General features: G+C 35.2%; 1 protein-coding gene across 4 annotated transcripts in view; it reads right to left on the bottom strand.

Moving 5' to 3' along the window:
- Positions 1–27,652, bottom strand: part of LOC149568569 (Transcription factor TFIIE, alpha subunit) — a 103,702-nt gene that overhangs the window by 14,026 nt on the left and 62,024 nt on the right. For all 4 annotated transcript variants that reach the window (XM_089821463.1, XM_089821461.1, XM_089821464.1 and 1 more), the window contains 2 exons: positions 8,396–8,623; positions 8,040–8,211 (listed from right to left, as the gene is read on the bottom strand). In XM_089821463.1, the coding sequence (XP_089677589.1) occupies positions 8,040–8,211; positions 8,396–8,623 (400 nt within the window). The remainder of the gene's footprint in view (positions 1–8,039; positions 8,212–8,395; positions 8,624–27,652) is intronic.

The following is a 27,652-nucleotide window of genomic DNA, read 5'->3' on the forward strand; positions in this document are numbered from 1 at the left end:
TAAAGAGGGAGATTGTTGAAAGCAATTATTCAATTGTATATTGTCATTGATGCTACACAAATGTCAAGCTTTAACCGAACACAGTGTAAGCCAAGCTCAGTCGGGCACCAAAGGAGATTCCGGTATCAACCAAGCTGAAGTCAGGCTTAACCAAGCTTGGTCGGTCATCAAAGGAAGTTTTGTATTAACCGAGTGTTCAGTCCAGTGTTAGCCGACTGACAACAGATTACTTTTGTTAATTATGTGGTTAATACAAGCCAACTAAATAGATGTTAAATGTTTATATGGAAGGGTATTCAAGCCGACTTGACATTGACTATCGTATATATATATGCAAGTTCAAGTTGTAGATTGAATGTAGTAATTATTAAAAGATGAGAGAAGAGAAATGAGAAGGGTATCTGATTAAGGACAGAGCATCCGAGTTTGAAGATAGAGTTGCAAAGAATATTTTGATCAGGAAGGATCCAGAGGTCAAGCCAGAACAATGATCTGAATCCGCAAAGTCAGTTGCTTCAACTACCAGGTCAATCATTATTACTCTAACAATTGTAGCAGAGAAGAAATCTCTTAACAGAGTTGGCTTAACAATCATTTTGTAAATCCTCTAACAAGGTGGCATTTCTAGATTGAAGTATCTAAAGCCCTCTAACAAGGCCACTCCTAACAGGGTGATTCAAATCCTCTAATAGTGTCACACTTAACCTTGTGGTTTGTAACCTTTAACAGGGTTGGCTCCTAACAAGGCTCACTTCAAAAGGGTAAAAAATTATAACTAGTTGCATTGGTGGTTTTCCCAAATTGGGTTTCCACGTTAAATCTTGGTGTCTTATGTGTTCATGTTATTTTCTTTATGGTTTATGTTTCTGCAACTAAGTTACTAAAGGTTAATACACATTAATATATCATAATTGTTCTATTAACAGAGTTACAGCAAATATCTAGTTCTAACCGAGCAGAGCAAGAATTTAGTTTGTTAAGTAAAAGTTGGTGTTGACATCTAAGGGACTTGGATTTGTTTTTAAAGTAATTGATTCACCCCTCCCCTCTCAGGTACTCCTCTTACATTTCCAACATCTATATCTCACTTAAGTTTTCCCAAATGTGCTCATTACCTATTGACTCAAATTTACAGTGTATATAGGCCCTAATATCCTCAAACATGAAGTACGCCCTCTGGGGTTTGCAAGACCACACCCTTAACATCTTCTTCTATGAATTCAAAAGGATTCTTTTTGATCTAATACCTAGGTTTATCCTTAACATCACATACTTGTGGATTATACATGACTTCACATCTTCACAACTGAAAATACTTTGAATTGAAAGCTCACAGTAGGGCTTGCATGAATTGCTTTGAAAACCTTTCCCAAACTCTTTGATCTCCTTCTCCAAGCTCTCTGAAGTCTCTGATAGCTCAAATGGTGAAGATTGAACTGATTTTGCACTTCAAATTCTTAACAATTTATTATGCCATAAATGTGTTAGGTTGCATATTACAAAAGCTGATATGATTAATAGTATGGGCCCAAATGTATTTCAATCACCCAGAACATCACATAAACATCTGCGAACATAGATACATGATCTGTAATGCTTTTAATACCTCATACTAAGATTGCATAGCTTAGTACTGCAATTTTGAAGTCTAATGATTTACTGGCGAAGTGCTCCCCCTAAGGCTACAATATCCAATTAGGTTGATGATTAGAGCTCAATGCTTGGCACTATTTCCCCTTTGTTATTGATATGTTCTTTTTCCTTCCATACCTTGTCAATTCCTACATTGTTTTCCTTTATAAATGTCTCATTTATGTTTTCATATTGAGTTGTATTGACATTGTTATTCTTTTTTTCCAACATAATTGATTATTCTAACATTAGGTGTTCTAAAATTGTTCACAAATCCATTGAATCTGCAATATCTAGTTGTGTCCCAAATTATTGCAATTATAACATGTTACAACAAAGTTTCCATACCTTGGTCCATTCCGATTTACTTGAAATCTGCAATCTCTGGCTATGTGTCCAATGTTATTACACCTGGAGTATGTGACACCATTGATTATGACATTGTTGATTCCCAAAGGTCTTCTTTCAATCATTTTTGATCTTTCATTTGTTCTTACTTTAGATCGCTGATTAGGTCTCTTGCTTTCATGTGATTTATGTTCATAAATCCAATGATTGAAACAATATCCAATAAATGGTCTAGTATTTGTATTACCTTTGCAATCTTTCTTTATATGTCCATATTTGTTGCAAGCATAGCATCTTTCTTTAAATCATCTCTTTTGTTCTTTTGGTTCATGTTGTCTAATAAGGATCTTGTATAACTATGTTTTCTGACTCCTTAAAACATTCACCTTCAACACATCCAATCCCTGTTATGTCTCCTTTAGCTTTTTGTTGTATCAGTTGCTCATCAAGTTTGTCAATACTTGAATATAACTTCTCAAGATGTAACTTAGTTTCAACAAGCTCTCCTTTGACAATATTAGTGTATTTCTCAAATTCCTTGTATTTAAGCTTTAAATCATCAAGTTCAGATTTTACTTGTCCGAGTTGAGCATTCAAATCTTTGCATTCATTGGTTTTACCTTTTAGATCTGCTTCAAGTTTCTCTTTTTGAGATTTGCCTTCTTCAGCTACATTAGCCAACTGAAGTGATGTAACTTCAAGTTCAAGTTTGAGTGTCTGATTTTCCTTCTTGAGTTTAGCGATCAAATCCGATTTAGGCTTCTTAATCTGTTTAGTTGGTTCTTTTCTTTTTATCCTTGAAATATCAATTTGATCCTTGAGCTTCTTAATGTAGTCCATTGCATCTTTGAGCTTCATTTTTAATCTCTTTTTCTTCATAAGCTTTGTCTAAATCTTCAAGTGTTTCTTCAAAGTTGCCTCGCAAATCATCTATATCCACCAGGATTCTCCTCAAGCTAAGAAACTTTTTCTGAGTATCTTGGCTCTAATACAAATTGTTAGAAATAGGCAATACTGAGAGAGTGAGTGAATCAGTATTGCAACACTTTTACTCCAATTATATATTTCAAAAGCTAACCATGCACATCCATTTACACTTTTACTCCAATTATATATTTCAAAAGCTAACCATGCACATCCATAAATAACTAAACTGAAAAGTAAAGCACATAACAATAAAAAACTCATGACACCATGATGTGTTCTCAAGAAAACCCTGGCCAAGGGAAAACCGTGGCTGGGATGGTACCCACAACAATGTACTAATCTGAAAGTTATCTGCTGGGAGTTTTGACCCTGGTAGGAGTCATTACGTACATTTAGTACATTAGTCCTTGTGAGAGGACTAGACTTTGTTAGAGGTCTCAACCCTGTTAAGAGTTGTGTTACAAATGGGAGCTCATTAATCTACAATGATATATAATCTATACAATGAGTAATAGATACAAATACCAAAAGTGACTGTACCGATATCTACAATATCTGATTAGTCCTTTGTATATCTGACATTTGATTCTGGCCATGCAACAAAATCTTGCATCTGATTATCAAAACAGCATCATAGCATCATCCAAAAAGCTTGCATATCATAAGCATATTCATTCCTTACTTCGCATGGGAGCTCAATGCTCTACAATGATATATAATCTATACAAATAAGTAATAGAAACAACATCAAAACTGACTATACTGATATCTGCAATATCTGATTAGTCCTTTGTATATCTCACATTTGATTTTGGCCATACAACAAATCTTGCATCTGATTATCAAAACAGCATCATAGCATCATCTAAAAAGCTCGCATATCATTAGAATTTTCATTCCTTACTTCGCACGGAAAAATTGATCCCTTAATATACCTTTCCTAATATTTTATCCAGTTGCCTTTAATAACAAAACGTGTAGCAAATTTCCAAAACTAACCATTAAGACTTGCTAACTGAGGATTAAAATCTAGGATGTTATCCCTACATTGCCAAGTAATTGAATTGACAAGGCAATTCAATTCCTTAGGCCAAAATGCCTGATCTTCGTCATTTGTCCTGTATACTATGATATAAACTTGTCTATATATTCTTTATAGCCAAAACATGTGCCAACTGCCATATTAACTCAGGCAAACATACTACCATCATATCCAGACATCATAATCACTATATCCAAGATTGTGGCCAATAAAACTTACTGTGTTAAGCTTGCTGATTGAGACAATGTAACTGTTGACAATTTTCCTCCTCTATATCATTTTTCATGCTCAAACAAAATCAAAACTGATCATTACTCTAAGCGACCTTACCAGATGAATATGTTGCCATCAATAACAACATTCATGTCCTTATATCCGGTCACTTGCCAACAACTTAAAATAATATAGTAAGTTCTATAGACAAAAAAAATGTGAAAAAGGTGTTTTAAGCAGCATTTTACCTGCATTTGCAAAAAAAATCAGTACGTGGTTGAAGCCTTGATGTATTTTTATTGTAAAAAATAAAAAAACAACTCTGTTTGACAAAGGCACTAGAGGGACAATGGAGTAAGATGCCTCTAGTATAGCCCTGAGATGCTTTAACCAAACTACCCTGTTTAGTATTTACAAATAATGTGAAAGGAATCTGCCAAATTTTATTGACTGAATATGCTGTCCATACAATTAAATAAAATGAGGGTGGAAGAAGCAATTGTACCAGCCTCTAAAGGATTCTTGTCAGTGTCTTCAGTTCACGAACTGATCTTATGTCTTTCTTATATAATTTACCTTTGCAGAAATAAAACTCTAACTAAACCTTTCTTTGAAATGATGTTAGTAGGAGATGAAGGAGGTCTGCTTGTTAGTGATAGATTTAGTCTATAACATATCTAATTTAGTTGTTAATTTTCTTCTTCCAAGTAGAAAACATGATACACTTTTCATCTATATTTCAAGAGAGATTTCATACTATTAGATATGAAAAAATCATTAATACTGAAATTCTGTTGGATTTATGAATAAACAGCATCTCATTTCCTGCTTTTTTCATTAATTAGACAATATGCAGACCTTATAATGGAGAGTATTCAGTACATAGATTTAGGGTTAACGATTTGTAGTGGTTTCTTCAGTCCAATTCTGTGGTATTTAGTCTGTTTCAATTTACCCTATTATTAATCCATAGATGAGTTCGGTCTTATTATAATTAAACCCTGATTTGAGATTATTAGTTTACCATCTTATTGCTTTAAAGGATTCATGAAATTACAGTTATTAAGATAGAAAAGCTTATTGTTATGCTAAGAACCATATCTATTCCTAGATTTAAACGATTGAAGCTTACTACATGAAAAACCGAGAGCTATACATAAAACAACAGGAGACGAAGTGGAACAAGGTGCAGAAAAGTGTCTTCATATTTTTTTTAATAAAATTCATATTAATAAAGCTATCCTTCTAGGCCGTTGGAAGTATTAATACTCCATTCTATCAAAACCTAGTCAATCTAAAGGCATACCCTAGGGAGAGAGTGTCCTTTCAGATTCCAAGTGATCATCAGGCTCACTCAGAGTTGGTTCCAGTACTTCCAAATCAATCGTTCCTTCGTTCTCCTAGGACCCCACTCTGTCTGCTAGGATGTATCTGTCAATCCAATCTACTGAAGGAGGGAATTTGGCATGTAAAAAACACATCAAAAAGTCCCAATTCCTCTTTACAATTGTAAGCCATTCTAAAAGCCTGTGAGAATTCAATGAAGAGAGGATGGGATATAATGGAACATCTTGGCCACCATTTGGGAAAATATCATAACAACAGGGCCCAGGGATAGGGATATCATCGGTAATGTTAGAGATGACTTTCTCCAGGTCGCCCAGATATTCCAGTTTAAAGAGAGCTCTACACAAAGTGCTGATAAGGAACTTATGAATTTCCACCATATTGGCCATAGCTAGGAACGTCGAGGAGATTTCGCTATTGACCCAATATCTATTTCAAAAGAGAATGAATTCCGTTTCAAGAATTCTGTAGACAGATCTTATCACTAAAAAATGGGTGGAGAGCAGAACCTCTTTCAGTCTTTCTCCCCGAAATTGGACCGTCAAAAGCAATTTGGGAATTGTGTCCCCTCAGTTTAGTGAGTGTTTCCATCTTGAGGACCTTATCGAAAAATACAGACAGCATTCCAATTTCTAAGATACAAACTTCCAAGAAACTTTAGAGCCACCGATGAAATCAATTCAATGCCAGAGCACAGTAAGTTCTAGCCCAAAAAAAAATGTTTAAACAGTGTTTTAAGCAGCATTTTACCTGCATTTGCATTTTAACCTATGTACTAACTATCTCTATAAAAACTTGCAACATAAACTTACAAAAACTTGCCGAGCTAAAAACAATAGAGAGCAATTGGCAACTCGAAGAGTACTTGCAGAGTTTGCAAACTATGGTGCCACATATTGCATTGATCTCCTACTTGATAATTACCATTTGGTGCATAACTTAATAAGAAAGCATGACAGTGTAGAGGAGCTTGTGCAATCATGAACGCATGACTCATCACCGAATCTATTACATTGCAGCTTTCTTAAAATTTCATAAGCATAAATATATGAGCACTGACCTTGGAAAATAATCATTAAAAACTCTTTTTGAGTATGTGTTTGACAAGAATGTGTACAAGATCCTCAAGGGAGCTTCAGAACTTCTGATTACAAGCATACATATGTCACAGAGAAAAGAGTCATAAAAACTCTATTTGAGTATGTGATAGCCAAGAATGTGCACAAGATACTCAAGGGAGCTTCAAAACCTATGATTATAAGGATACGTAAGTCTTAGTATACATTTTAATTCTTACATTTACCATTTAGTTATTATATTTGTTATTGTGCAAATATTTATTAGCTTTAAATACTATATTTATAATTTTTGTGTTGGGTGACAAAAACTTTTACCAATATTATACTCTTGGCGGATGGCCTAAATACAAAATGGATTATCTATATGATGCCATGGGCAAGGCCAAGAAAACATTTTACATTATTACTTGAAAATGAAAGCAAATATGAACCCATTTACCTCGTAACTGAGTAGAGATAGAACAAGCAGCTCCACCAACACATTGCAAAAGCTTATTTCCTTGAACCCAGACTTTTCTTGTCTGACTCTTTCAAGATCAGTGAAAAGAATATGAATGGCCTCAACATATGTGAAGAAAATTTTATACCCAACAAAAAACTTCTATGCATTCAAAGGGGAATGACCCAGAAACAGGGGAAATTTTCAAAATAAATTAGTCCTCCAATCACACTCATAGATACTAGAAGTATTTTAAAAGCTACAATTCTTCAAATTTGTCATGGGATGATTATGGTGCAAAAATATATTAGAAACTGGACATCTTTATATTATGCCAGCTCTGCAGTCCTGAGTGGGAGACAATTTGCATGGAATAGCACTATAGGTTGATCCAGAAGTGCTTGATGGCCTTGTTTTGTATGGTCAATCTTTATCTCAGCATCCAAAAAATGGAAAGGAAGAAGATATGTGATCAAAGGAAATTGGAAGAAACTGATCCTCATTTTGATTGGAGTGTTGATAGTGTTCCTCTGTTTACCAAGGAGATCACTGGTTTTAAGAAATAATTAAAAGGAACAGCAGCTACAAAGGGTGCACAAACAAAAGAATCAAGAGAAGTTGGAAAGCATGATGACAATCCCAAGGAAAAAACTAGCCAATAACAAGCTTGATGGGGAGGAGAAATTTGTAAAATATTGTGGATTTTTAATTCTGTATCAAGACTGCATTATACTAATTTTAGGTGTAGAACTAATAGAAAATGTTTAATATGCCCATGCATTTTCAATATTCATTCTATATGCATTGAACAAAATATTGAATTTTGCTTAAGCTTATTCTAATAATTTATTAAAAAAAGTATGTCCAGTTTTTGCTGAGTTTCCAATCTAAGCCATAATTTTGGTTTACAGCATTTTACCAACACTGAGTTTTCAAAATATGCTTTCAATGTTGTGCACATCTACAACATACAAAACTAACTTGATAAAAAATGAATATTTGGAACACACACTTGTTATTGGAGCATCTTCCCATTCAACTGCTTCCTCATCTTCCTCTTCACGTTTGGCTTTCATTCCAACTCGACGCTCAGAGGGAGCTGCTTCTTCTGTAGAAGCAGTCATTACTTCTGCTTGCTGCTGCTGCTTAAACATTGCTGCATAATATGCCTTAATGTACTCTTCCTGTAACAATCAATAAAGTATCACATTATAAATCATCTGTATTCTCGTACAGGGACCAAGCAACCATTAAGGAGTCGAATGTAAAATCAGATATTACATATCGGTAGCTGGAATAATTAATAACAAAGGCATATATGAAAAGAAATCAATTCCGTAATTATTGTACTCCTCCAACAGTGCATACTTGTATATTCTGATCAATAGATCCTTTATCATCTCCAGGCTTCCTATCTACAGTAGGACCTGCAAAAGAGGAACCGCTGTCCAACTTTAACTCATGTTTCACATCACCACGCTGTTCATCAGTTATATTCATTCCCTGTTTAATCATCCAAGGGGGGAGGACTTTGACAGATATATTATCTTTAGAATCCTCTGCTTTGACCTCCATTCCAGAAAGAGCTACCTCAACCTGCAAATAGTATGTGCAAACAGAAACACTTAGATTTGATGATAGAATGTATAGGTCATTCAGCAACAGATTTCCTGAAGCAAATGATGGCCGATAATAGAAGTGTTCAAGAAATTATTATTTATTAACTATGATATATCCTCTAAAGTTTGGCAATTCATTTTATTTGTGTTTCCCTCCAAAAACTACAAGAGTCAAGAATGAAATAATAAACCTATTTGGTCATAGTCATCACCATGCCACCCAAAAGAAATGAATGATATCATCATTCAACATCTAAAAAGTTGTCTGTGAAACTGAACAGCAATACTCTGACTCATCAATCTAAACCTATGTATAGATATAGTTTCCCTAGACATTTATAAATTCAAATAATTATCTAGCTCCTCCCTTAGGTAACTTCATACAGATTTTTGTACAGATATATGAGGATATATTTACTAGTTTTGCAGATAAATATTCTGAATTACTCTTGGTTAGTGTACAACTCTCCCTTCCTAATCATTAGCCTCTTTTTTTCAGATAGCTTCATGTGAATCCATACGAAGCGTCATTTTTATTGTAAAACACAGGATATCAAATATTATGATTCTGTGCTCTGTTTAGGATAAACTTTGGAACGTAGATGTTTGATAGCCAGAGTATAGTAGACATTTCTTTTATTTGATATTTCTGCCAAAAAGGAATGAATCATTTTATCTATATGAGGCTTGGGTGTAATACAAGATTGTTTGCCATATTTAGATCAGTCTGAACTAGACAGATAACTATTTTAATTCTTGATTAGCTGGGGACTATTCGGTATTGTGTATGACGAGGTTTAAAGATAGCAGTAGAACTAATAAGAGGGGCTGAAAGGATTAGCTATTAATGGTCTTAATTTCTCTAAGCTTATTTGTTTACCATGTAGTTCTTTGATTCTTTCTACTAGTTGATATGCCAACAAGTGGATGCATATACACTGTATGTTAGTACTCAGAGGGTTTTTTAAGTTTGTCTTCTCCGTTTATTGTTTTTCTGCTATATGGGTTTAATTTCAGATGATGTGGAGGTGTATTGTAAGTAGGTTTTGGATTAAATAACCTAGTACCCTTGTGGTTTCTCAGATTATAATCAGTAATTCTTCTTGCTCCACATGGGTTAATATAAGAAAAGGTTATCAGCTGATTAATCTATAAACTATATGAGCAATACTAATGTTTGGTGATGCAGGATGCCTTTCCTACTAACAATTGGCAAAATAGATGTATTGCTTACTTTGGCAAGAAGCACTCGGGGGACAGGTTTACTCTCAAAATATATGAACATCATTGGTGAATATGGCCTGGTCTCGAGTATACTAGTTTTGTATAAATGGCATGTGTAAAACCTAGTTGTAAAGCATAAAGGCAATGGGAATATTAGTAAAATGTAAGAGTTTATGTAATTGAGTACTCTAAAATTTGGGATGTGTAAATGAGGCTCTTTGAACCTCATCAAACTACTGCTAGTCTAGGGTGGGTTTTCCAACTTGTAATTTGTATTCTGGACTAAATTAAGTCTCGGGCAAGACCAGAGGCTTTCTTTCCTCTGTTCTTTCCTACTAGTGCCTGCATTGAATGGCGACTGAACTTTTTTGTAATGTATTTTAAAAAATAATATTATAATATTCTGGCTTCAGCCTTTTACTGATCAAGAAAAAGGAAATAATCCTCTAGGATTAAAAAAACATCCAATATGCATTCTTTTTGCACCAAGGTTACCAGAATACTTAAAATTTAACAACCAAAACATCAGCAGTAACAGGAAACATACAACATCCACACGAGAGAAAACCAGATTCACATTAAAATACTTCCTAAGAAATCAAGGGTGGAGGATTGCTTCAATATACTCTCCAAATCTAGCCTCAAAAAATTACAAAATAATCTTACAATATTTGCAAGCACCAATCTACTAGAGACACCAATTCCCCCAATTGAACAACAACTCAATACCATCTAATGGAGTACAAGACTGGGTGTACCCCCCCATGGAGATGACCTAGCCCCAAGCATAATACCACAGTAAATTTAACAATAACATAGATATTCAGATCCAAAACAACACTTATTCTCATAATAGAATCACAAGATTTACACCCAACATGTCGGGCTGTAAGGCCTTCCCGATTACAGCCATTACAAAGAAGAAAACAACCCAATCCTCATATACGAAGTCTAAAGCAGTGCAAGGTAGGTGTACCTCCAAAGGAGATGACCAAACCTCCAGCAAATACAACACAGCAAAAGTATAACAAGATGCAAATGCAAATAACACACTTTATTGACAACAGATCTTAATATACACAACTAAATACCTAAGTTGCCGATTCCGGTTCAATGACAGATTCCGGTTCATGGGTTCGGGCAAAAAAATTCCCCATTTGGGTTCATGGGTGGGTTCGTGAGTGTGTGTGTGTGTGTGTGTGTGTGTGTGTGTGTGTGTGTGTGTGTGTGTGTACACTCACAAATAGTTACGAGTTGGCTGAATAGAGATTCAATTCATTTTCATTTTCAGATTCCATCACTTTCCTCCATGTATTTGCGTTCCTCTTTCCCCCTTCGTTTTTCTCCATCCATTTCTCACTCAACTTCCTAGGGCAGAATTTGGAGAATTGGGGTGGTACAAACCATTGCACCAAAACCCCAAGGTGCTAGTGAAAGCCGCCCACTAGGATCATAACATCCCACCATGCTCCACAGTCCAAACTCTAGGCTGGATGTGCACCCATACAATGGGCCCTCCCTTGGCCGTATAAGCCCCGGACAAACACTGCAATGTCGGCATTGTCACCCGCTCTGAGACTCAAACCTGGGTGGAGGCTCCGATACCACATGGTACGAACCATTACACCAAAACCCTGAGGTGCAAGTGAAGGCCGCCCACCAGGATCATAACATGGGGACTAGCAATCCCAAGTGCTGAGAAATTCCACCCAAAAGGAGTTATGGTATAGATTTTAAGTTGCAAGGATTTTTCTTGGGTAGATCTCCCAAGATCTTGGGGACTCCAACTTAATTTTGCATGTTCAAACTCCCAACTTGTCTACTCAATTTCTTCAGCTTCGAGGGCGAAATGATTTATATAAAATATAACTTCTTATACTTCATTATATTTATCTATTTATCGGTTACTTCAAATTCTATTTATATAAATATTGTCACAATGTTTAATAGTGGTTTTAGGTGCAGAGGAGTTATAATAAAGATTTATTGATTTATGGAGTTTCGAAAAAATTCCTGACTTAGCCAAATTTCAGGGTTCAGCACACCTCCATCAGTGTAATCTCTCATAACCTTTCCAAACTTTCTAAGATGGATTGAAACTGCAACAAAAATATCAAAAGATTCTAACTCATTCATCACAAATCCTTTAATTTCAACTTCACCTCCTTGACTAACTTAAGCTCAGCTCAGCTCTCACTCATATCCCTGACTGACCTGACTACCAATGAGCCAAAGTTGCTCAAACTCATCTCCTGAACTAGGAGACTTGAAAAATGCTAACAACTAAGACCACTACTCCTGTAGCCAAAGCAAAAAGAGGGTTCCCCATTTGAAACGGGGAGATGGTGTGAAAATCTCACAACAATCCCACTCATACATAATCATAAACTAACCCTTTCAAGCAACTAAATGATCTGAAATTTGCAACTTACATTCTGCTTTTTTTTTAAATCATCTCCCTTAAAGAACAGCAATTGCAGTAAAACAGAATATCCTAAACCAAAATGAAAGATGTAATCATTCTATTAGCTGAAAACATCCTTCCATAAAATCAATTTTATAAAGTGCTGATAGAACGAGTAAATGCATATAAAACTGAAAAAATCACTTCTCCACCATGCCCAAAAACATTAAACAAATTCTCAACTGAAACAACAATGGTATATCCTGAATGCAAGGTAATATAGGTTGCAAAGAAAGTCTGAACTTAAAACTACTGTTTCAGGAGCAAAACAGAACATAATGCTCAGAAATCACTTACCCCGCATACTAGTCCACTCGTAATGGTATCGATGATGACCATCAACACCAAATACAATGAACTACACTCGCCACACTCTCAAACATCGAGATACACAAGTACAGGTCTACAAGTCATGACATATGCTGCTGTAATAAATGTAAGAGGTCTAAATTAAATGGTTTTTTTGTTTTTTGATGAGGATTCCAGCAAAAAAATCACTCGATGCAGGTATTTTTTTGTTATTTGTTGAGGATTTCAGTGAAAAATGTGCATACTTTCTTCTGCATAAAGAAAAGTTGTTCAGCATATTTCCAGAGTTCAAGGCCTTAATGGAAAAAGAGTCGAGTTGTCTTAAACTCTTTAATCTGCCAATGCTTGGGAATATTTTTCTTCTGATTTCTCCAAGTTCTGTGTATCACATGGTAGTAACTTTTAACCATCAACTTACCACATCTTACAACCCTCAGCAGAACAATGTTGTTGAGTACAAGAACATGGCTCAATCTATGTTGGAACATAGAAAAGCTCTAAAGGTTTTGGGCGGAACCAATCTATACTACAATTTATCTTCTGAACCAAGCTCCCACACAGACCGTCAAGATGACGACCACAGAGTAAGCTTAGTCTACACAAAAGATCAAAATCAATCCTCTAAAGGTGCTTGGCTCTACAAGTTATGTTTGGATTCCAGATGCCAATTGCACCAAAATGGATTCCAAAACTCGAAAATTGATTCTCGCATGCAACAATGATAATCATAAGGCTTATTGGTCAATTGATGTCAATGCTGATTGTCTCATATTTATTCGAGATGTGGTGTTAGATGAAGAACAAGGATCACTTCATCCTTCTCCTATTTTGAAACCTGAGGATCAGTCTCCAAAGGCTATAGCATTGATGGAGAACTCTCACTTGGCAAAAACTTGTCAAGCCAAAAAAGAATAATTCAGGGAAAACTTGGCCAACTTTTAAAAAACCTCGGAACCTAAAAAACAACTTAAGTTTTATTAAGAAAATATTTTGTTTGCAAAATTCAATGAGAAGATGCATCCCATGACTTAATTAATGAGAACACAAGAGAAACAAGCAAAGTTTAAATATATATAAATGCAAAGTAGGTACAAAATCACATTCTCATGTAGAATGTTGATGGTGAGAAGCAAAATAGTAAATAGTTTCTATAAAACTAGAAGTAAATACATCATAGAGAAATAGTCCAAGCATGAGTTTAAGCAATTTCAACCTGCTGGAAAGTAATGCTTGTCTTAGGTGTGAGCAAGTGGTTGAGCTGAGTCTATCAGGACTCAAGCATATAGAATTGAAAAAAATGATATCTAAGAAAATGAGTTAGAATCGTTAGAAAATCCTTGTTCCGGCTTCAAGGTAACCTCAAATAGATAGGACAGATTGTGGAGATAACACTGTTGAAGGCATGTTGAATCCTCAAATATGGCTAAGCATGGAATTTTTTGAAAAACCCCAAAATCTAGAATCTATATTTGAACTCCAATGAAATTGAAACCTATCTCAAACATCTTGACAGTATTTATACAAATATAACTTAAAGTACAACTTATACTTAAATGTTATATTTGTATAAATCCTCTTCCCAACTCTAGTAAAAACTAAGGGAGGGATAGAAGTAGAGGGTCTAGCCTTATTAGTCTATAATGGACATGACTGTGTGTCCTCTCTCAATATGTCTAAGTCAGTTTGTGGCTTGTCCTCCATCTTGGATGTAGCCCTGACTCTAGCTTCTCCTAGCATTAGCAATGACTACTAATTCAACTCTATGTTATCCAATGTGAAACTAAATCCATCGCCCTCCTCCATAGCCTGCCTCTCCAAATGATTGATGTCATCTTCAAAAACCACCACAAATCCAACTTAAATCTGCCTCAAATCCATATAAATTAGTTAGCAAGTGTTTAGAGCACAAGGGTTTCAAAGACTATTTTCCCCCTCCAAGCAAAATACAACTGAAGAAATGAGAAATAAAATTTATTTGGATCGTTTTTTGCCTTTAAGTGTTTTTATAAAACTACAACCAAATTTTTAACAATGGCAAAATCTAAGCGAGTACTTGACTAGTTTTACCAAACATTCGGAGAGTTTTTGGTGCTAGTAGAAATCTTAAAAACTAGCTAGGCCAGAAAACTCAACCAGTTTTTGCAACTCGGCCAGCACTCTGCCTATCATCTATGGGCTATAGATTTAGATGTTAGACTTCCATTCGGCTCACCTAATGAGAGGGATTTAGGTGACATTATGCCAACCAATTTTCTTCAAGACATTCAAGATCTACATCCAGAGATCCTAGGTGATATTGTTCCTCCTAAAGTGGATGCTGGTTCTTCTTATCTCTAGCCTAAGAAGTGGGCCAAGACCATTAGTGATCTTCATGATGATAAGCTTAATTGAGAGTATTTATAAGCCTTAGACATATTCAGAGGCTAAAGGTATACCTTAGTGGGAACAAGCTATGGCAATTGAACATCAAAGTCTCTCACAAAACAACAATTAAATGTTATAAGATCTTCATGGAGGAAAGAAGTCCATTAGTTGCAAATAGGCATATAAAGTCAAGAATCAGTATGGCAGAACTCTTGTTAAGTACAAGCCTCAGTAAGTAGCTAAAGGTTGTTTATAGAAGGAGGGCATCGACTATGAGGAGATATTTTCTCCCACAACAAGAATGAGTACCATTTGGTTTATCCTCTTAGCTCCCACCCTTTAGTGATTTTATGGTCCATTCAATTGTCTTTGCACAGTTTTTGAGACCTCGTGATTATCTCTCCTTGGAATAATCCCAATATAGGTCAACCCACTCAGCTTGCTTTGTTTTCGATCCTGAAAACTAGTATTTAAGGAATCTTGGGCACTTCATTTTCATACATGTAGACATCAAGAAGCAACTACAAGCACACCTAACGACACCAAGCAAACAGATTTAAAAGATATTCAAGGCACTTCATCAAGCATTCAAGTTGTTCTCAAGATTCGAGGATCCTTTGTAACCATTTCATCCTCAAGATCTAGCATTTTGTTGGCCATCAAGGGAGGAGATCTACATCGTAGCATTCATCTTCTTCTTCCTTTGTGTACATCTACATCCATGGCTCCATGATTTAGTGGCAATTAGATTCATTCCATTTGGGCAGATTTCCTACGTTCCTAATCAAGATTCTACATCAACATCTACAAACAACGAAACTTTTCCTAACAACGGTTCATCAAGTAAGGTGAATCATTGCATTTGTCTTATTGTCTTAAATGTTTTTCCAAAGTTGCACCTTTCAAGGTTAGTTCCTAAACGAGGGCATGACATCCCCCCCCCCCCCCCCCCCCCAAAAAAAAAGAAATCAATTTTTCTTGTGTGCAAGAACAACCAATCAGAATTGTGAATTCGAATTCGGAAAATTTCAGTCTGCGGCTTCTCGGAGATTCAGGGTCGATTATGTTTCTACCCTCTGAGAACATGGTCATCATGTCATAAACATACCTATATAGGTCGACATGTACCTAGCGACCTGTGTTTTTTACGATTTTCTACATTTTTTGTTTTGATTCCAAATCCTCAATCACAATTTCTATCACAGATTCCAAATAGTAGTTTTCTGAGAAAAAGGCGCTTTCCCTTACACATTTTTGAGGTCAGATTTCTTTATTCTTTTTATTTCATGTCATAGATCTAGTTTCCTACTTTACTAGGACTGCTTGTAAAGTTTTTGCTAATTCTTTGTTCTTTGGATCAGACTTTTAGTTCAGTCTTGAATTGCTGACAATGGTTTTCTAAATATTATGAATATTCAGATTGTTGAGGAAGTTAACACTTATCTTAAATGCAGATCCCCAATACTCTATAATCAATCTTGATTGAATTAGAATATCTCTGATTTAGAATTCGCTGGATGTAAAATGCTTAGAGGAGCAGACTGCTGTAACTGTGTGTCCTTTAATCTGCATTTACAACCTATTAATATATCCTTCCTAAAGGGTATGTCCCTCTAAGGGACATACCCTTTCTAAATGAGCACTAATCAAACTCCTTCCTAGTCAGCGATTCATGAAGACATAATTAATAGCACTTAACAAACTAATTGTTAGTTTGGTTAAACAATATAATCTTGTTTCCTGTTAAGTCACCGGCCCTTAGAGTCATATATAAAATGCTAATTTAGAGATATATTATATTGAGAAGAACATTTACGGTCTGTACTATCAGACCTGTAGGTGATCAGGTTAACATTATTAACACTGATTGCATGCATATTGATCCCTATTAATCCATGTCTTAATCCATCTTTGTCATTTAATCAATTGGATCAATTTATTTCACATTGCACATCTAAGGTTAAAGAACATTGCATGGAAAAGGACTTGCTTGCGTACTTCCTTAGTATAATTAGGGTTTGGTATCGGCATCCCATCATCCTATTTGGGTTTTGCTAACCTAACTTGAGTTATATTGATAGTTATGTTTGGAAGCCCCTCTTTCTCTTGTATTTAAAAGCTTAGGGCCAATATGTTTAACTAATGAACTCATATCATCTAGTTTACATTGTTTGCCTTAGGGTGAAGATGTTTGTTTTCTCTTGTATTCCAATTTCCCCCTAAATTTGGGTTTGGTACCGGCATCCCTTCATCCTGTTTGGGTTTTGCTAGCTTAACTTGAGTTATATTGAGAATTATGTTTGGAAGCCCCTCTTTCTCTTGTTTTCAATATCTTAGGGTGAAGATGTTTAACTAATGAACTCACCTCATCAAGTTTACATTATTTGGCTTAGGGTGAAGATGTTTGTTTTCTCTTGTAGTCCATTTTCCCCCTAAACAGACATAAAGCCTATTTCTAGGTATGTTTTCAAATTGGGCACAAGTGCAATCACATGGCCCAGCAAGAAGCAATGAGCAGCACCTCTCTTCCACTCAACCTGAATACCAGGGGACGTTAAGGTAGTCTGTAAGGCAATTTGGCTCCATCAAATGCTTGCTAACATACACATGTCACAAGCAAGACCTACTCCCTTGTTCTATGATAATCAAGAGGTCCTAAAGCTTGCCAAGATCCAGTCTTCCATGAATAGGCCAAGCATTTTGACCTTCATTGTCATTTCATCCATGAGCTTGTTCAAGATGGATCAGTGATGTTGCAATATGTCACCGCTAAGGATCATACTACAGATATCCAAACCAAGTCTCTCAATCCAGAAAAGTTTGTAAAGTTTAAGAGGGCAATTTCGATGTACTTGATTGAATGATCATTAAAGGAGGTATGATAATATTTTATACTCTTTTAATATTTTAGTATCTTTCGCTAATTTTAGCTAGCTTTTTAGAATCTTGTGCTAATGGTCATTTAGGAGTTTTGTTTATTATTTTATTTGTCTTCTATTTTTTTCTTGTAAATTGCTATATGTGCTTGGCCTTTCTCCTAATTCAAGTATGCGATTTCGAGTTCCAAACATTGCCTAACAATCTCAAAATTATGAGGAAATGACAATAAGCTGATTCCATTTTCAGTCAGAAACATTAATGAATATGGCAAGACAAGGGCTGGTATAAATAACCAAAATATTCTGAAATTTTCAATTTGCTCAAAGAAAAAACACCTGGAAATGAAAATTATATAAAAGTTACCACCCAGGATGATGGAGTAGACCTCATAAAGTAGTTATTTCAACCTTCAACCAGTTCTCCAAGAAGCCTATATGGCTAGCATTAGCAATGGTCTTGCCTCCAAATATTGACCAATCTGTCAAAAATCCTCTACATGGCCAGCAAATATAGAAAGATGTACAAATGTGTACTCACACTTCACCAAATGTTTGCACTATTCTCAATGAACACTACATCAAACAGTGGGCATGCATGTAGATAATGAAATAATTTTGTTATAAACTTCAATCTGCAATACTGTTTGTACCTCAAGATTAATAAAATTATTTGACACTGATAACAATGATCGAGCATCAAGTAACAATAGAACTCTTTTAAGTGATGACCCTATTTTAAGATAGAAATTTAACATAGTTACACCACCCTGGGGGACGGGGGGACGGCGAAACGGGGGGACAAGTTTCCGGGACGGGGGGACAGAGGGGCCTTAATTTGGGGACAGCGGGGGGACGGTGGGGGGACGGCGGCAGGGGACAAGAGGGGTGTATATATCTATGCATATGGTATTTAAAAATGTTAGTTATGAAAATATGTATTGCAATATAGGATGTAAAGATGTAAAAGAGTGAATACTTGAAACATTGCATTGAATTGGAGCATCGAACATTAAACATAAATAGTTGAATTTGCAAATAGTGAATAGCAGGATGTCTCCCATCCTCGGTGGAGGTGGTGGAATCTAGTGGCACCGCTGGGGACGGGGAGACGAAGTCCCAAAGTCTCCGGTGCGTTGAAGTCTCCGAGACGTCGAGCAAAAAGGGGGGGGACGCGTCCCCGTGTTACTATGAAATTTAATAATAATTAGATAATACAATATTACTAAATAAATAATAATAATTAAATTATATATTGAAATATAATAAATAAGGAATAATAATAAAATATTATTATTCTAATATAAATAATAACATATATGATCTACTATCAATAAATAAGATTTAAAATAAGATTAAATATGATTAAATAACAATAAATTAATATTCAATGAATAAATTAATTAAATTAAATACAAGAGAGAATATTGTAGAAAGTGTGTTACCTTTCTAAATAGCATTTAATAATTATTAATAAATAATAATAAACAGAAAATAAATAAGTAAATAAACAATATAATATAAAATAATAGAAATTAACTAAATCTAATGAAAAGTCAAGAGATATGTAATAAAAAGATGTGACTCCTTCAAATTAAGATAAGAAATGGAGGAGAGTTGATTTGAAAAAGAAAAGAAGAGGAGGAAATGAAAGTAGTTGAAAAAGGATTACAAGAAGTGGAAAAGAATGTGAACAAGAAGGAAATAAACTTTCTTAAAAGATAGCAAAGACGAAAGGATGTGACTTTTTGATTGGGTTGTGATCATGAAGGGTTGTGCCTTTTTGAATGCATTATGATTATAAAGAAGAATACAAATACAATGGGCTTTCTTCAAAAGGAGAAGGAAATAAAGAATCTTATATGATTCTAAGATATTTTATATCTATATGATATACATATTTTTATATATGAATATTGATAAAATATCAATAACTATTGTAGTATTAATATCACTTACAATAATGAGATTGTAATATCAATTATAATAGCAAAATCAGAAATATATATCCACATTTCAATCCTAGTGTTATTTGGCTAAGAAGGGAAGACTAAAGTGTTTCCAAGAAAGGGCTTCTGTAAATTCCAAGCAAGTTGGTTAACACCCACTTTTATCATGAGTTAGAGTAACTAATATGGTTAGACATTAACGTTAAAGATAACTTTAGGAATATGGAGCTATCAATGACGTTCTTGCATAAATCCAAGCTAATGGATCATATCCCAATAAAGGGAAGAGGTTGGTGATCCATAAACCTTCGAGATGTGGACTTGGACCTGTAAACTTTTAGGGGCTCCATAGCCGGCGTCCAAGCAACTTGGATAGCATCAATACCATCATCCATAAACAAAATAACAATATGATTGATTATTGGTATTATTACTATGGATATATTCTTAAGACTAATATACATTACAATTGACTGAATAAGTATCAATCATGACCGACCCCAAAAAGGGGACAAATTATATTGAATTGCAAGGAACTTTTTGCTTATTGTCCACAATAAAGGACTTTTGACCTTTTTTTGCATAAATAACTCACAATTGTCACAAACACAATCTTCCACATGCACAGGTAGTATTAGAATCCTAAGTGAACCTCATGACCCTCTCCAAACTGTTGAGAATTGCCTCATGTATCCCTTCCTTATGCCATTCAAACAAATTTGAATATGTTCCATACCCTACTATATCTCATGTCTAGCCCTTCAAGAGGTCTGATTGTCCTGAAAAATCTCACGTGTAATTACCCAAGGTCATGGCTAGCAAATAACTTCAATCGCCCCTCTCATGATTGTTTTAGTCTGCAACCTAGTTGCCTATTGATGCATCCAAAAATATGATGGAAACTCATGACAACCAATAGGTTTAATTCAATCAGCAATTGTATCTTGAGTCATCTTCAACACCTTTTTCTTTTTATTTCCAATGATCAAACTAATAACCTAATGTTTGGCTTCCATGACTAGCCAAAAGGTAGCACCATCTATCAAAGATAAAGATGTTAAATGCCTCCAAGATTTAAAAAGTTATCACCCATCTAAAATGAGTAAACGTCCAGATATGGCAACTGTTGACATTTTTTGTCACCCTTTAGCCCATTGCAGATAACCAATCAGAGACGTTCTTCATGGGCTAAATTCTGGTTTTTTTTCGGCTAGGAAAAGTTGGGTATTTTTGGGCATTCTCACATGCAAAAGCATTGTGCATTTTCGAGCATCAAAGGAGTTGGTCAAATGTGTTTGCTTATCGTATGAGTCCTTTTCTGATCATTCAACATTCGCAGGTCAAAAATGCAATGCATTTTCATGCCTGCATAGGATCGCAAGACAAATTGAAGAGAAGAGGTTGCAACCTACGATCTTGCGCCAGTGCATTTTCGTGTTTTCGCACCATTGCAAGGACAATCTAAAGGATGAGAAAGCAAGTTACGATCTTGCACCAGTGCATTTTTTTGCGTGCACATGATTGCGAATCTTTTGTGCAAGAAATTGTTTCATGCCTGCGATGGTGCGCAGACCAAAAATATGGTGCGTTTTTGTGTCTACGCTATTTTTTCTGGTGACTTTGATGTGACCTGAGAGCTCAATATTTATTGCTAAACTGTTTTTTTTGGGCTTTTTCACACGACATAAGTGGTTGGCTTTCCTATGTTGCCACTTGCAAAGAGTATGGGCATGATTTTATAGATTGGGAAAGCATTTATTGGCACATTTTCTGTCACTTCATCAGCAGAGTTTTGTATAGAATCATATTTTTTCTTGTTCTTTCTTGATTTACACTCTGTAACTTAACTCTAATGTAGTTGGATTTTGAACTCAGTTGTTGTAATCTAAGTTATGCATGATTTCTTTAAAAGGCAGCTTTGTACAAATTTTCTAGGCTCTCCTCTGTTGTATATTAGCATCAGCATTATGCTCTACAATTGTATTACTTTGCCTTTCATTAAAGAAATATCTTTGTTCTTACCTCTTCTTATCATTCATTGATTTGTGCATGTTTATTGCCTTCTCTAGAATGTTTCTTTCCATTTTCTTAGACTTGCAATGTGTGTTAATTTGCTAGTGGTTGCTGCATAAGTGAAAAATCCATTTCCTTTCAACATTTGATTAGTTCTAACCTTCATACAAGTTCTTAGAAAGTAAATTAGAGTTGAGACTAGTGTATACTTGGGTGTTTCATTGATTTTAAGTGCATTATTGGCAGAGGTAACCAAATTTCGATCCAGTGCATCACCTTTCCCTTTCAGCATTTTAATTTCATCCAATCCTTCTCCCTTTTCCTCAAAAGTTGTTGTTTCGGTGCCTCGAAGCGCAAGTCCCGCACTTGGAGGTTGTTTCCATGTTACACAAGGTCATTTGAGGGTCATACCTCAAGAAAGGGTGCAGACTTTTGTGTCAACAGCAACCAATATGATAAAATCAACAACCACCATTCAAGCAAAAAAAATTGTGCTTTAATTTCTACCATGGTCTTCAAATATGGCACCCAATATCTACTGATAATCTTTAGCAAATACTCCAATTTATCTTCCAATATGTGTCATTCAAAGAATGATCAAACGATTTTGCCAAAAAAAACCATTCCAAACAAATATAAAAATCATAGCAACAAAGCACCAACAAACTCAGTATGATCTATCAGCAATTAACTAGAGAAGATCTTTCACCACCGTATATGATATTCTTGAATAAAGTTTTCATCCTTGGGAAATTTGAGATGAACCAAGTTCAATCTCACAGAGCCACAGGGTTTCACAAAGGGAAATAAAATAATTAATGTACCAAATGAGCTCTCTAAATATCCTTTATACATTTTCCACTCAACCTTCCTGAAGATATATTTTCAAATTCACTTCTTAATTTACAAAATAATAATTATGTTTGATATGCTAGGTAGGCCCATGTATCCACCATTTAAAACTTTTAATTCCCTTTCCAATGAACTGTAATAATAAGTTGCTTTTCTATATACTGTTTTCTAATAAAAAAATAAACAACCTTGGTAAAATAATTGAGTTAAAGCTTAATGATTCAACAGTGATCTGATACCAATGATGAACAATAAAATTAGAGGTTGACCAAGTAACTTCTATTAATCAGCGCTCTCCAAGAATTTTGAGAAAGACACCAGAAGCCAAAAATCACTTGGAACAGTATCATAAGAGTCCTCAAGACCAAGCTCTCTGTGAACAACAAACCTTGTAAAACATAACCTGCATCCTCCAAGAACCTTGGAGTTCCCTCAACAAACACCAAGTTCTTCTCATCAAAACAAAAGCTTGGCAACAAAACAGCTATAAAAATAGAGACATTAGAAAAGATTGGAGTAAACAAAGAACAAGAAACAACAAAATCCTTAAACTTGTCCAAAAGTACTCTCTCATGCCTAGGAATGAAAGATAAGGACATCTTGAATGAAACCACAACCTCTCACTAGGGATTATCTTTCAAATCTGAAACTACAAATCAAATGACAATGTTCATTCTCAAATGATTTTGGAAGTGCTGATGAGTTCAATCAAAATACATTTCAGTATAAGAACTTCAAAATATGAACAGATGAGACCACTTAGCCTTATTTTATAACTTCGAAGGAAAAGCAATTTTATTTTATTTAAAATACTTCATTTTCCCACCAAAAACCCTTTTCAGTTATAAAACCACTTTTCATGTGCAAGTCACCCTCACTTTTCCCTAGGCATTCACTTTTGAAGGGACATAAGTAACCTTAATAAAATATAACATTTAAACAAATATTTAATATTTAACATAAAACATTAGAAACTTAAGAGCGTATTGTATATACTTACCCAAGTTGTAAAAATCATTAACAACCCATCAGAAACAGATTTTGATCATACCGTAATGTTACTAAAGCAATGAAATGACAACAGGTGCAAACATTGAGACTTACTAAACATAGATGTGCTCACAGAGAAGTTTGGAGAAAATATTAGGAGTCCAAAAATGATTCTAAAAGCATCATCATAATCCATAATGCCAATTGCGCTCAATGCCACAAATAGAAATCCTAAAATACTAAACTTGCATCCTCCAATAATTATGAAGTTCTCCCCAACAAGCTTGGAAGCCTTAATTACCAATTCAGAAGCAAGTACGAGAACCTAATATATGGATGCATGGAAATAAAAATTGGATTTTGGATGCATTTGGGCATGTGAATATAGATTCTATGAACAACAAAATAGAGAAAAATACCATATCTATATATATCTATATATGTATGTATGTATGTACGTATATATATATATATATATATATATATATATATATATATATATGCGTGTGTATCGTATATGAAAAGAAAAGATCAATGAGAAATATTAAAGATAAACGTTAAATGCCAACTAGTAGTTCAAAAACATTCAAATAAGCTATGTCAATGAATATCAATCTACGGTCACAATTCCAATGAAAACTATTACAATTGCAAAATGTAGTTCATGATTCATCAAAAAGGATTATCAAAAAAATCATCTACTGGATTTTAATTTTCAGCTATTGCAAGTTCAAGACCATTTGAAACCAAAGCGATTCCCATACTAGATACACTATTTGTAGATATGTCATCGTCATCATCATCACCACCATCCATAATGGCTCTAACAAGATCCCCAATTGTTGCATCCAAGTCAATACACTCAAGTGCTACATTCCAAAGCTTTGGTTCCCCTTCCTTGTATTGGGGATCCTTATGTGATAGAATATGCAAATTGGAATGAATATATACCAAGTCTTCAACTCTTTTTGCAAACAACTAGTTACACTTCACTGAGTGGATAAAGGAAAAACAAAAGAACTTGCAACCTCGAAAGAAAACCAACCAAATTAAGGAAAAAAATTGTCAAATAAATTAAAGAATGTTAGCCACTAAATTCTATAATACAAGTGATAAACAAAAAACCAAAAAAACAAACTTACTTGTGAAGGATCTTGATTGCAAGAGGTTGGAGGTACATATCTTAACCATGGAGCTACCACCATGTAGTGGCATCTAGTTTGGAAAGGCTATTAAGACTACAAGAAGTATGATTTCTTCCTAAGGCAAATAAGCCGAATTCTTTCTTAACATTTTTTCTCCACTTTTGGATCTTGGAAGAGACAAGTGGAGGTTTGCTTGTACCCATCAGCAACTCCACAATTTCTCAAGTACAACATTGCACTCTCCCTAGGATAAAAAGTACAGAATTGTTATAGTACCTTGGAGATAAGGAACATGCAAGGAGATGCAATGGTGTGGTCATCTTGTTCCAAAGATGAAAAAATGATGGTTCCCTCCCTTTTGAAAAAGGTTTCTTCAAGATCATCTTCTTTTTTTTTGTATCGCCACTCTTACTTTCTCCAACATCGTGTCCATGCTATAATAGGCATCCCCAAGCATGGTTCATCTATATTAGCATATTGCATAACCATGATAGAGTCAATGAATTCCGATACATATTCCACACAAGCCCAACAATCGTCATCCAAGATCAATGACTTCAACTTTTGGGCCCTCCATGTTGGTTGCTAAAAACCATTTGACCCAATGCCTCTTGTACCTTCACAAATTGTCTCGTAACAATTGTGTGAGGTGCAAACCGGGTCTCCATAACCTAGGACGATGTTAATTAAAGATATGTAAATAACACTTTAATAATATATTTATATCAGTAATTGAAACATGGCATAAATGAGAATAAATAAATTAAATTTACCTTCAATAATTCTGTCCTCGAGAAAGTTCTAAAAATTGCTAGTGACATATGGTGATTTGTCACAAACATCTAGATTTCCTCATCCTCTTGGGATATTGCTTGCATCACCAAGTTGCATGAACGTATAGTGCATGATGTCCAAAAGATGTGCTCGTATTTTGCCTCAACCAAAACACCTACAGCGCTACAATTTTTTGCATTATCTATAATTACTTGAACCACATTCTCATTAACCATCATCCCTCACTCAACTCAATGAAGAATCTGGAAATAAACTATCCATCTTTGAATTCCTCTTCTTCACAAACAACCACCCTCAAAAACATTGCTCTTGTTAGGGACAACACAATAAAAAATATCAAAGAAAATTTTTTGTGATCTTTCCATCCATCAAAAACAATAGAAACGCCTCAGTCAACCAAAGAATCTCTAATTGGTTTCAATAAGGCCTCTATAGATTTCTTCTCTCTTTATGCACCTTTTCATACTCAATACTTATAAACTAGGAGGTGCACTATTGATTATTGCTACCATATCCCCTCAATATGGTGATCTCACCAAGTTGAATGGAAGACCATTAGCATAGAGGCAGGAACGTCTTATACAATGTACCTCTCTTGCAGGTGGGAATTTCTACTTAATCTTCATCTTCTGTAGAGGGTATAGTCAAGAAGGGATGTTTGGAGCCCACTATTATATTAGAGGATAAATTCATTGTTATTTTCTTTCTGGAGCTATAAGAACTTTGTTTTCATTTTGCAAACAATTTGTCAGCATCCTCTTGTTGGTGCAGCAGTAGCTACCCTCCACTCTCTAGAGCATCCATCTTATGTAACTCTTCACGAGTTCTACTCAAGGGCATTTGTGCCTAAGAGACATTTTTAATAGCTAGAAATAGTTACTTAAGGAAATTAGCCTATTTTTAAGACCTAGTCCCCATTTGGTGGTTTATAAACCATGGGTTTTGACTATGGTCAAAGGGCACATCTCAAACCTAGCATAGGTTAGGAGTGTTAAGAGGATTTCTAATATGTTTTAGGCCCCTAGGGCACAAGGGGAAGGTCCTAGTTGGGTTAGATTGCGCAATTTACAAGAATTGCCAAAAGTTGCATTTTGCAAGAAAAGTTGCTTGACTACTTTTACAAAAAGTTGTCAACTTTTACATAATTGCTCCCCAACGGTCACAACCTTCGAAAATCGGTTGGATTGGTTGGGGGAAGTCTTCAAATAGTCCTTTTAGGTGGGTGGAAGTCAAAGAATGTAATTTTGCATTTTGAATCAATAAAAGATATTATTTTTCCTTGTAAAACGCTACATTTCATGAATGTACGAACTGATACGAATTCGTACATGCAAATGAATGGTTGATTTGGAATCCTGAACATCTTAGTAGAAGAATGCAAGTGATTTGAGGTTTTGAAGTGCTCCGCAACAAAATTTATCTAAGTTTCTTTCTCGGGTGCACCAAAACCCTCCACTCAGTGACCAATTTTAGCAAAAATGTCCTAACTTGCATTCCCACCATCGGAACTTCATTCCACTTGGTAAAATACAAGTTAGGAGGATGTACTATAGGACCCTTGAAGGATGGGAGATGGAAAGCAAGGCACCTAATTTTGCTAGCAAGCTCTAGGCCAAGCATCTCTATGTGTTTGGTGGACAACGGGTATTGAAGTGTTGCAGGCACTTGGGGAATGGATGAAACCATTCTAAGGGTGGAATATGATCTCTAGTAGATCCATACGTGTTTCCTAATTGGTAGCTTATCCTGGTCAATCACCTAATTCATACTTCCTTCACAACCCCTAGCAATTAGGCCTAACAAGGGTAATTGTAGCATTTTTGGTAAGGGAATCACTTGACCAGTTGGGCGTCCAAAAGCTTGGAATCTTAAGCTTCTTCCAAAAGGGTATCCATATATGAACTTTGTATTCCGAGTCCTTTGGAACAAGTTCAAACTAAACCTTAATTTCCTCGTTGATAGGGCTAATTGGGGGCTCCTAGGCCTAAAAGACAGTTTTGCTATCTATAGCCTTTGGGAACAATA

This window comes from Cupressus sempervirens, chromosome 3, assembly GCF_028749045.1.
Source record: "Cupressus sempervirens isolate cs-2001-9-10 chromosome 3, ASM2874904v1, whole genome shotgun sequence".
In the NCBI taxonomy this organism is placed as follows: domain Eukaryota; kingdom Viridiplantae; phylum Streptophyta; class Pinopsida; order Cupressales; family Cupressaceae; genus Cupressus; species Cupressus sempervirens.